Source organism: Rhamphochromis sp. 'chilingali' (assembly GCF_963969265.1).
Source record: "Rhamphochromis sp. 'chilingali' genome assembly, chromosome: 20".
NCBI classification, from domain to species: Eukaryota; Metazoa; Chordata; class Actinopteri; order Cichliformes; family Cichlidae; genus Rhamphochromis; species Rhamphochromis sp. 'chilingali'.
The window spans coordinates 29791452-29803536 of NC_137947.1; the positions used below are offsets into that span (position 1 = coordinate 29791452).

The following is a 12085-nucleotide window of genomic DNA, read 5'->3' on the forward strand; positions in this document are numbered from 1 at the left end:
CACAGTGGAAGCTCTATTAAGTGAAAATAACTTCAAAGAATTATTTGCTCCACCTCACCTGCGTGCATGCGTCTGCACCTTAGCAGGAAATGAAAATGAAAGTGGTGTCGTGTCTAGTTCCCATCGTCAGCTGCACATATCAAAAGGTCACACGAGTTGAACGTGCAAAGAGTCAGGGCACAGCACATCATCAAATTTTCATTCCACTGCTTTAAGCTAGCCCGTATTAATGACTGCATTGTCCTTAAAAACATACATCGCTGATATGCTGCACAATGCTTAGGCCTGTCGCTGCTGCCTCACCCATTTCTCTAATCATTTCACTTTTAAACATTCTTTCAAGTGAGTCCCACGCAGCACAAAAGCAAGTTGTACAGGTTATGTGGAGGGGTGTGGAAGTTTAAACTAACGTATCTTTCTGTTAATCTGATGCATTTATAAAGATGAAGGCAAAACAGTGTTTGCTTTATCTCTGTGGCCTCTGGAGCTGCCATTCTGTGATATATATTCTTTTAGTTAAATATGTGAGTAAGAACCTGCTGATTAAACATCAACCATTGAATTATACAAACTAAAGAAACAGACACACCCAGTTACTCTCATGTGAACTTGACAGAGCTGAGTTAATCTTGATCCTGATTTCTGCAGCTGTACTCGAGTCAACCGTCAAGTCACGCAAATCAAAAAGTTCTCTGCGCGTCTAAACAAGCAGCCAGAGTTTGTTCTATTGATCCGATCACATTGTGCAGTTTGCAAACCAGCAAGCGTTTCTGCACATTTGACACTATCCTCTGCTGCAACTACACATTCAGCAAGAGGGTCAAAGACTGCATCTCTAGCACTACAGACATATAAAAGTATGAGGCTTAGAACAGAGTATGTGCTTTTGTCCAGCAAACAGCATTTTGTCAGGACAGGATGTTTATGTTTTAGCTTCCTTTGTGGTTCTGCTCTACATTGCCCCGATAAGCAAAACACCGACAGCATGGGTACAACGTGTGACCTATTCTACACCCCAGACAAGTTGCTTTAAAAACTGATTCACACCTCAAGCTCACTGCTTTTTGACAATTATTCACAATGTTGTAATTTTATATTGTATAAATAAAATTACATTGTAGCCATAAACCTATTATGTTCTTTCAAAAACATTTTCAACCTAAAGTCAATTTATTGTTTTAAAAAATCACAGTAAAGTTTTAATAACAAGCATTTTATTTTATTTTTTTAAATATCTTCATTCAGAAACAGCAAGTTTACTTTTCACATGTTAAAACACGTAAGAAAAAAATATAGCTAAGTTTTGTTTTCATCAGTTGAACACTGTCAGTTATCAGAACATCATTTTTAAATTGATGGATTTAACCTAACAAAACATTTAAACTGGAAAACGTTTTGGTTTTAGCTGTGTGATACGGGCGTTTGTAGATCTAATGTATCACACTATGGCCTTAAATATTACAAATTTCATTCTGGCAAGAAAAAGTATAAACTTATAAAATAACTACATTGTTTTTGTACATTATTTTTTTATGTCATTAGATATTCAACTTTCTATCACCATGGTTGAACTTCCTTATCGGAGACATACTTTCCATGAGGCTCAGTGGCTCCGGGGGCAAGCAGGGCCAGGTAGACCGGTGTTATGGCGCCCTCATCTGGTGACTTTGGGGCACCTGGCGCAGCGATCTCAGTGCGTACCCACCCTGGACAGCATGCATTAATCAAGATCTGTAAAAAAAAGAATAACAAGTATAAGAAGGGAGGCTTCAAAGACAGAACAAAATCTTTAAGAATACATAATATCATATTAAGTCCTGTTTAATTTATTTTCACACTGTTTTACGTTACAATATAAAGTGCCTTGAGACAACTGGTGTTGTGATTTGGCACTATATCAATAAAACATACTGGTCTGCTGCACAGCATAGAAGAATCAAGACAGTTGTTTATAATTTGATTTTAAGATCATAAATTTCCGTTACCCCATCTTTTGGTCTCTCCTTAGACAGATGACGAGCATGAATCATGGATAGTACCTTAAAACACAAACAAACATAATAAATGAGATTCAAGAATTTAAAACTGAAGCAAAAGCATTTTAATTGAAATTTGTCTTTGAAGTTTTCCAAATATTTAGGGATCAAGTTGCCCTATCTGAATATTCCTCCATTTTTCAACATCCATCCCATCCATTTGCTTCTGCTTATCCTTTTCAGGGTCGCGGGGGGTGCTGGAGCCTACCCCAGCTGTCATAGGGCGAGAGGCGGGATACACCCTTGACAGGTTGGCAGTCTGTCGCAAGGCTAACACACAGGGACAGACAAACATTCACTCTTACGGGCAATTTAGATTAATCAATTAACCTACAGTATCCCCACAAACTGCATGTCTTTGGAAGGAAGCCGGAGTACCTGGGGAGAACCCACGGAAACATGGGGAGAACATGCACACTCCACACAGAAAGACCCCGGCCTGATGGTGGAATTGAACTCAGGACCTTCTTGCTGTGAGGTAACAGTGCTGACCACTGTGCCACTGTGTTCATTTATTTGAGCATATTTTGCAACCTCGTCAGGTAAAAATCTAAAGACAAAGTGTTCAGTTGTACCGTCACTCCAATTTTGGATACTGCATACGACATATCAGGCCAGCCGCCTTGCTTGTGTTCTCCTTTCTTGGCCTCATCAACAAATCGTTGCATCAGTGCCACCAGCTCGTCCTCTGTGATGTCCTCACTGTGGAAGCGTTGCTGGAGTTCTGGGCTGCACTGTTTCAAACCGCTGGCGCTAAGCATGCTGGAGACGTTCACCACACGGCCTACAACACATACAATTAATGCCATTCCTTCCTCTAGGTTTTATGGAAACCATCAGTAGTAATTACCTCTCACTGTTGCTCCAAAGCAACACCTAGCATGATGCTACTTCCACCATGCTTTACAGTTAGTCTGAATCTGAAGGAGTCTGAATATTTTTATTAAAATAAAACCCAAAAAAAACTTGAGCAGCAGTAGACTGGAATGAGCTCTGCATCTGTACCTCCAGCTTTGACGAGTGGCAAGAAGTGAGTCAACACGTCTCTGGTGGCAAAGAAGTTTGTCCTCAGGGTCACCTCTGCCTGGACACCAAATGGAGTTGTGTCTGACGCTAAAAGGAAAAGAGATAACGTGTTGAATCATCAATTTCAATTTATAGCTGCAGTTTCAGATTATTGTATATGTGGATCCAGTTCGACATCCATCAGTATATATTTATGATTCTACCTTTGAATGCTGTTCCAGCATTGTTGATGAGAATGTCCACTCCATCATACTTCCCTTTAAAGTAGGCAGCAGCGTTTTTAATGCTGTTCAAGTCATTGATGTCCAGCTGGTGGAACTTGGGTTTGAGTCCCTCTGAGTTCAGAGTCTTCACTGCTTCCTCACCCCGACCTCTGCAAAAGGACCAAAAACATTTCATTTACTGTTACTTTCAGTGCTCAGTGGGTTTTTTAACTCTCTCTTCCTTTTGATCTTACATTTCCATAAAGCCAAGCCAACTTTATTTCTAAAGAACTTTAAAAACAGCTAGCACTGACCAAAGTAAAGTGCTAATATTAAAATGTAAAGTAGAGTTTAATATTTATTCTAAGTGAAGGTTTTCCATAAAATGTTACTTTTTTTTATGCATGCCGATCAGAAATGCCACACATTCCCTTTCACAGTTATGCTGATGCCATCCATTGGATTGGATGTGTCTGTCCCACTGTTTAACTATCTGTATACATGATGTTAAAGACTAGTTAACGCAGAACTTTTATACCCTAAATGAAAATAAGACTGAAGTTATTGATTTTGGAAGTCATACCCCTTTGGATAAGTTAACAGATACCCTCGGTCCTCCTTCCTGTCATCATTCCCAGACTGTAAGAAATCTTGGAGTGTTTTTAGATAGAGCTTTTAAATTAGAGAGGCAAGCGTCCACAATTGTGTAGACCAATTTTTATCAGTTCAGTGAAATTGTCAAAGTGAAACTTATCTTCCTTCAGAAGACCTTGAAAAATGTATTCATGCCTGCATCTCCACTAGACTCGACTACTGCAGTTCTCTTTATTTGGGTCTTGAACATTCATCTCGCCATCACTTGCAGTTAGTCCAAAATGCTGCAGCATGTCTTTTAACAGGTGTCAGGAGGAATGATCACATCACTCCAGCTTTAGCAAATTTGCACTGGCTCCCTGTCCATTTGATTTTCAGATTATTTTACTTTTTACTTTCAAAGTTTTAAATGGTATGGGACTCAGCTGTTTAAGCAAACACCTCAACATATACAGTATAACCTCAAAGGAGCACTGAGATCATCGAGCCAGATGCTCTTAGTACAACCAAAGTCTCGATTAAACCTTAGAGAGGATCGGGCCTTTGCTGTTGCAGCCCCTGGACTCTGGAATAACTCGCCACTCGATATTCATACTTCAGAGTTGAAACAGTCTTTAAAATTCCATCTTAAAACTCAATTTTTCACCTTGGCCTTTAATTAGAATTCAGTTTGTGTACCATTAAGTTTTTTGTTTATGTTGTCACAGTGTATTGTATTTTCTGTTCATTAACTAAGCTGTAAAGCACTTTGTTCAACTATGTTGTTTTAAATGTGCTATAGAAATAAAATTGACATTGACGTTGACATTAACTCTGGCAGTTGGTGAATATTCATGAATATTTACATGAATATTACATTTTCCCCAAAACTTTAAAACTTAAAACACAGTCTTCAAGGATATTGTAATAATGTCCACAAGTGCTATTAAATCCACATAGATTGCAGTTAAGGATGTGACTGCAGTTATATTTGTCCCACATGACCCAGGCTCGGTCCAGGTGGTACCAGGTAAAGATACCTACACATCTCTGGAGGTGACGTAAACGTCTCCATTGAACTGCTTGCAAAGCGCTCGGACGATGGCCAGACCGATGCCTTTGTTACTGCTGGTGACCACGGCAACCTTGGTCGACATGTCTGCACAGAGAGAGAGAGAGAGCTACAATGCAGAACAAAAGATAATTATATATTGACTTTGACTACTTTACGTGAGCATCCAGTCTGAGCTACATTTTCCTTACAAAAATCTAATACAATTCATTTCAGTTTTATTTATATAGCGCCTAATCACAGCAGTTGCCTCAAGGTGCTTTATATTGTGACGTAGAGACCCTACAATAATACGGAGTAAAGAGAAACCGAAATCCAACAATCAGATGGCGTCCTATGAGCGATCGCTTTTTAATAGTGGGAAAGAAAAACTCGCTTTTAACAGGAAGACACCGAGAGGGACGGCCATCTACCGCGACCGGTTGGAAGTAAGAAAACAAGTGACTATTAAACACACAGGGTAATCACATTATTACATTAGCCAAAAAAAAAAGAGCCAGCTTTAGGTCACAGTTCACTTCACTTTGCACTATCGCTATCAGTCAACCACTTGGAACCTCATATCATGATTATATGCATTTTTCTTACATGTGCACAGCTGGAAATCAAGCAAACTCTGTACTTGGGAACTGGCAGGTTAAAGATCCATTAATTAGAAAATTTAATTTTTCACCTTCAGTCAACAACATATAACACAGAAACAAAGACTTGAGAAGATACAAAGAGATATTGGGGAGGCTAGAATACATCTGAGCACAAAGAAACAGATAGAAATAACTCTAAACACCAACAGAACCCAGAATACAAAAGTAATGAATATGCATGTATAATGCATTTTAAGCCTTACATATGTTTCATATTTAATCCGTCAGATCAAGTGGATCAAGTCATTTCCCTTGTAATAAATGTATATGCCAAATTTTGAACTACTGATCAATTTAGAATATATCAACAGGCGATCTGACATGAAGAAATGGATGAATCCGCCGTGATGAACATTTCAGACAAAAGAGAGAAGGGAGTGCGTTTTTGAGGTTTTTATACTTTTGGGCATCTGTTATCACACGATATCATGTCCTGTTTTACCTAAGACGAGAAAACATAATAAAACATGTGATTTATTAAAAGTGAAAATGGCTGGAGCATTCTGAAACTGCTGAGATTTGTTATTTAAGCATGCATAACCACTTCAACTGTTAAAAGCAGCATTTGTTATTGCTAAGCTATAACTACTACTCAGCCATCTTACAGCTAAGTAGTCTTTATATTCAAAGCAGTAGTAGGAAGCCACATCCACCCCTCAACGCCTCTTACGAACCTTCTTTAAATCTCAGTTACCTCTGGGTTAATTAAATAAATAAATAAATAGATGCTAATTTGATATTGTTAGTTTGTTTTCTGCCTTTGTAAATGGCCGGTTTAGAATAATTAATGCGCCATGCATGCCTTTGCACTGTGGAAAGAAGCTAGTATACCTGAAGGGAGAACATGCAAATACAACACAGAAAGGCCCTACAATTTAAAACAGGCACCCTCTGACCTCTGTAGGTCTTTGATTCCTATGTTGTTTTGCTATTTCATTGTTCTGAGATTCCTGCATTGCCTTCAAAGACCAGTATGTACCTGCTGGATAAAGGTGCCTCAGAACCTGATCAAATATGGTGGGAACACAGAAAGTTTATCTGACAGTCTTAAGTCTTTCTCTGAACTCTGTCACCATCGTGCCATAAGAAATACACACAGCGTTGGCGTGTATAGTTTCACATTCACATCATACCATTACTGCTGTTAAATGTCAGGTCACCTTTGACCTGAACAGTGTGTAATGGGTACAATGATTAAATAACCTGTGTGAAGCGTGTATATGAAAAAGTTGTTTAACTTTAAGGCAGTTCTCTTATCAGTGTGGGGGGGGGCTGTAAACCGGTGAGATTTGCAGAGTCATGATGATACATCGAAACAGTAAGAACTCAAAATATATATAATAAGTAATATTGAAAAATTGTGAATTCATCATAAATCTTACATTTAATGTCAACAATGTTTGTTTTGAGGGTTTAACTGCCTGTTTCAGTACATTCCAGCTATAAAGGAGGACATGTCATGTGATTTATTTACAAAAGAGCCAGTCAACTAACAAATGTGGAACAAAAGTAAAAGGATGTTTCTTACTTACTTATGCTGCTATTGTAATGTGGAACGAAGCTGTAGCGGGACTGAGAGCGCTGCAGAGGACAATGAATTACTTATTATATACTACAAACAATGATAAAGAAGCTGGGTGGAGTTTTGAACAGTGTGCAAAGCTATAAAAAACTAGCAAGTTGTTGAATATTAATAGGTAGGTGAAGTACACCTAAAGCAATACATACATACATAAATACTGGAACAATATGAAAAAATATACATTTAAAATTTTTGTTAGTACCTCTGAAAACTGCTGCTGTCCTGACTGGTTAGACAACGAGGAGCAATTGCTAAGTTTCAAACCATCTGGAGAGGAACCAGCCAACTCTACTGATCTGTTGTGGGAACTGTGAATGACTAAAGGCACTACATATTTGTTTAATGTGCAAAAATTAGTCCAGAATTCCTTAAAGTGTTACTCAAAGCCAAGTAAGTATCTGGTTAAATTTGAAGGTCAATAACGTCAGTGTTATCTTAATTTAGAAGGTGGAAATTAGAGGTAAATGGTAGGTGGCCTGTATTTGTATAGCGCTTTACTAGTCCCTAAGGACCCCAAAGCTGGGGTGGAACGTTCAGTCATCCACACATTCACACACTGGTGATGGCAGCTACATTGTAGCCACAGCTGCCCTGGGGCGCACTGATAGAGGCGAGGCTGCCGGACACTGGCGCCACCGGGCCCTCTGACCACCACCAGTAGGCAACGGGTGAAGTGTGTTGCCCAAGGACAACGACCGAGACTGGCCGAGCCAGAGCTCGAACTGGCAACCGTCCGATTACAAGACGAACTGCCAACTCTTGAGCCACGATCGCCACAGAGCCTTTTGTTTTTAAGTCATGCCTCTAGTTTAACTTGTTACTTTGTATCATCTGGCTTCATGGATAAAGCTGGATGTCATCTACATAGCAATGAAAATGGTAATGGTCCCATCACAGAACTGTGCTGTGTAACACAATTATTAATTTTCATGTGTGCAGAAGACAGCCCATTCATATGCACAAATTGTACTCTGTTTAATATATATGATTTGACCCAGTGCACCGCAGTTTCTTTAATACCAGTGTTGTTTTAATCTCTGAAGTGCAATATGAAGGTCAAAAGTGTCAAATGCTGTATTGAGTTCTAACATGACAAGTACCAAATTCACTGTCCGAGGTCACGAGGTCATTCTCAACCTTCACTGGTGCTGTTTCTGTGCTATGATGAAACTCTTCAAATAGACCATTCCTCTACAACTAATCAGTCAGGTGTTTGATAACTACTCTTTCAAGAATTTTACAAATAAGAGGAAGGTTGGACATTAGACAGCTGTATGTCTTTAAGTAGCGGTTTAATTTAGACACACCTTGAACCCTGCGGTACAAATGCAAGTGTGACTTGACAAGATGCTCTCAAAAACTGTCTCATGGTGCCAAATGCAGCTGCAGCATTACTTCTAAAACCCCAGCCTCATCATATTTTTTTATGATGATCTATGATAGTATGGATGATTTTATATTAGAAAAATACATTTACAATGTAGATTTATTGCTATTGTGTGCTTTTAATAACCTTACTTTGAAGTTGTTGAATTGTTTTGACACAAAATGAGTCTTAATTAAAAGCACTTTATTTGATTTCAGTTAATGCAAGTTTGAGTTGTACATCAAAAAGGAAGGAATCCAGTTTTAGAAACAGGCCACAAATTGAGTAGTCATCATGAACACTGTCACTTTAACACAGATTATTTTATGGTATGCTATGGTGTGTGTATTTGATGCCTGGAACATCACTTTTCTTAAATCTTAAATCTCTTGCAAATAATTCTTCATGTGGAATCACACACTAAACTCTCTTTCACCACGGCTGGACTTCCTTGTCGGAGAGAAACTTTCCCTGAGGCTCTTTGGCTCCTGGAGGCAACAGGGCCAGGTAGACAGGAGTGATGGCGCCCTCGTCTGGTGACTTGGGAGCATCTGGTGAAGTGAGGTCAGTGCGCACCCATCCTGGACAGCAGGCATTCAAGAGGATCTGGAAAAACGAATAACAACGAGTCCATGAATAAGAAATGAGGTTTCAGTGGACTCCAAAAGGTTCGGAGATGGCTTTGTATGTAAGTTCATTAGAGCTTGTCTTATTTTAGTTACCCTGTCATTTGGTCTCTCCTTAGACAGACGACGAGCATGAATCATGGACAGCACCTTAAAACACAAACAAACACCCATATTTATAATCAGAGTCTCCGAGAAAAAAAAAGGCTTGAATTGATTCAGTTAATCAGTTCATTAGTCAACCTCCTAATCTAACATCCTGAAGAAAAACTGGGTAAATGTACCGTCACTCCAATCTTAGACACTGAATATGCCATATCAGGCCAACCATGCTGCTTGTGTTCGCCTTTCTTGGCATCATCGAGGAATTTTCTCATCAGTGCCACCAGCTCGTCCTCTGTGATGTCCTCGCTGCGGAAACGCTGCTGGAGTTCTGGGCTGCATTGCTTTAAACCCGTGACACTAAGCATGCTGGAGATATTCACCACACGACCTAAAATACATACAAAGAACTGCCGTTCACTGCTGCTCCAAAGCAACACCCATGATGCTACTTCCACCATGTTCTACAATAAGGGTGGTATTTCTGGTGTTTCATTCAATTATTCAGCTCTGCAGAGGACTTTTGTTAAAGTGGTGTCTGGGTTACTCAGCTTAGGCAGAACTATACAGCTTCCATTTTACAGCTAGATCAGTGAACTTTAGAAACACTCAAAATTATAGAAACAGTTTATATATATCTATATATCTAGATAGATAGATAGATAGATAGATAGATAGATAGATAGATAGATAGATAGATAGATAGATAGATAGATAGATAGATAGATAGATAGATAGATAGATAGATAGATAGATAGATAGACAGACACAGAGAGAGAGAGAGAGATACATATATAGGATATTTATTACTCCTGATAGACTAATGTCAATGACAATTAAAACTGATTCAAACAAACAGGATGCATGTGACCCCATCTTAGAGTGACACCAAATCTGAATGCCTTTGTTTACTTTTTGTGCACTTAGCACCAGAGTCTCTGCATCTGTACCTCCAGCTCTGATCATTGGCAGGAAATGTGTCGACGTGTCTCTAGTTCCGAAAAAGTTTGTCGTCAGGATCACCTCTGCCTGAACACCTAAGGGAGTTGGATCTGACGCTGAAAGGAAAAAGTTAACATGCTGTGAACGCCATCCACTTCAATTCATAGCTGCAGTATTAAACTACCATATACATTGATCCAGGATGATATGTATTATTATAGAGTTCTAATGCTACCTTTGAATGCTGTTCCAGCATTATTGATGAGAATGTCCACTCCTCCATACTTCCCTTTAAAGTAGGCAGCAACGTTTTTAATGCTGTTCAAGTCATTGATGTCCAGCTGGTGGAACTTGGGTTTGAGTCCCTCTGAGTTCAGAGTCTTCACTGCTTCCTCACCCCGACCTCTGCAAAAGGACCAAAAAAGTTTCATGTACTTCTCAGTTAATTGAATATTTGTGGACCTCACTGTGAAACTTCAGAGTTAGGTGAATGTCTAGATATAAAAACCACAGTTACACGTGAAGGCCTTCACATCAACCAGGTCCAGCTGTCACCAGGTGAGTCACTTACACATCTCTGGAGGTGATGTAAACGTCTCCATCGAACTGCTTGCAGAGCGCTTGGACGATGGCCAGACCGATGCCTTTGTTACTGCCAGTAACCACTGCAACCTTGGTCGACATGTCTGCACATGCAGAAAGAGAGATATGAGTGTATGAAGTTTCATGTTGAGCCACTGATTATCAGATTGGAGGACATAAAGCTGCAGGACAATATCAGGAGAATCAGGCTGAGGCATTCACATGTATTCCCACATCAGAAAAAACATGTATGAATATTTATGGAATAGCTCCTTAGTTGTAGGTCAGTTCTCTTATCAGCAGTGTAAGAGGGCTGATTGTAAGACTTGCAGAGTCATGACGACATGTTAAAACAGACAAATCCAAATATATTTTCAATGAAAAACACAAGAAATTAAAGATGGATTAAATCAAAATTTGCAGAATTTATCATAAAACTCATTTTTAATATAAACTCATGTTTTTGAAACCGTTTTAAATGTGGCTGTGGAATTATAGCATCACATTAAATCAGTTTGATCATAAATTAGATTCGAAAAAGGAAAACATGTTATGAAATCCCCTGAATGTTAAGAACGACAGCCTTGATGAAACTTCAAGAAAAAATAAACCGATTTGGGACATCTTTTTATAACATGTAAAAATATGATTAGACCTACTTTTAAGTTGAGATATGATTAAAATGTACTCTCTGTTTTCAGTCCATTTTTATTTTAAAAGAGGATATTTGGATATAACCATTTCCTCAGAATTATGAGAAGATTTTAAGAAACAGTCAGCTACCAAATGTGGAACAAAAGATAAAAAAGGTTTCTTACTTACTGCTGTTGTGATTCTGAAGGGAGCTGTAGCAGCACTGAGAGGGATGCAGAGGACAATGAATGATATACTGCAAATAGTGGGAGGGAAGCTGGGTGGAGTTTTGAACATTATCAGCATGTAAAGCAATGATAAACTAACAGGTAGTTGAATATTAAAAGTACACATAAAACAATAACATTCAATACTGAACCAAAATGAAAAAAATTATTCTGTTAATACAGCTGAAAACTGCTGCTGTCCTGATTAAACAGACAATTGTTTATACGCTGGTTAAGTGCAGAGCATCAGCTTTTACAGGTTTGCTTATTCTCAAAATGGCCAAAAATGTTCCAAAGAATCTTATTATAGAGAAAATATCCGAGAGCTCCGAGATGCTGGAGACAGATTTCCTTACAGAAACGTGAAGAGGAAACTGGACAAACCAAAGAAAAGGTGAAGATGGTGGAGGAGTGGCTGATGCACTCTGGGTGTGTAATACAGGGACACTGTAACATTCAGACCACTCAACC

At 38.9% G+C, this 12085-nt stretch overlaps 2 protein-coding genes across 2 annotated transcripts; both read right to left on the reverse strand.

Moving 5' to 3' along the window:
• Positions 1-1557: 1557 nt before the first annotated feature.
• Positions 1558-7120, reverse strand: LOC308387821 (carbonyl reductase [NADPH] 1-like; the record flags this gene model as incomplete). Its single annotated transcript, XM_080868116.1, has 7 exons — positions 7087-7120; positions 4883-4997; positions 3266-3435; positions 3042-3149; positions 2612-2820; positions 1986-2039; positions 1558-1731 (listed from the first exon to the last, which is right to left on the reverse strand). The coding sequence occupies exons 2-7, from the start codon at positions 4993-4995 to the stop codon at positions 1558-1560; spliced, it is 828 nt and encodes a 275-aa protein (XP_080724242.1). The 5' UTR covers positions 4996-4997; positions 7087-7120.
• A 1571-nt stretch (positions 7121-8691) lies between these two features.
• Positions 8692-11594, reverse strand: LOC308387819 (carbonyl reductase [NADPH] 1-like). The gene is made up of 7 exons (XM_080868114.1): positions 11577-11594; positions 10744-10858; positions 10408-10577; positions 10181-10288; positions 9413-9621; positions 9225-9278; positions 8692-9108 (listed from the first exon to the last, which is right to left on the reverse strand). The coding sequence occupies exons 2-7, from the start codon at positions 10854-10856 to the stop codon at positions 8935-8937; spliced, it is 828 nt and encodes a 275-aa protein (XP_080724240.1). The 5' UTR covers positions 10857-10858; positions 11577-11594; the 3' UTR covers positions 8692-8934.
• Positions 11595-12085: the final 491 nt, after the last annotated feature.

Bases quoted from the DNA above. Each gene is read 5' to 3' on its own strand.
- LOC308387819 (XM_080868114.1), bottom strand. From the start codon at position 10,856: ATGTCGACCAAGGTTGCAGTGGTTACTGGCAGTAACAAAGGCATCGGT. The intron at 10,289-10,407 runs GTAGCATTAGAA...TTTTCCTTTCAG, and splicing joins TGCTGGAACAGCATTCAAAG to CGTCAGATCCAACTCCCTTA. The intron at 9,109-9,224 runs GTAACTAAAATA...TCGTTTTTCCAG, and splicing joins AGGAGAGACCAAATGACAGG to ATCCTCTTGAATGCCTGCTG.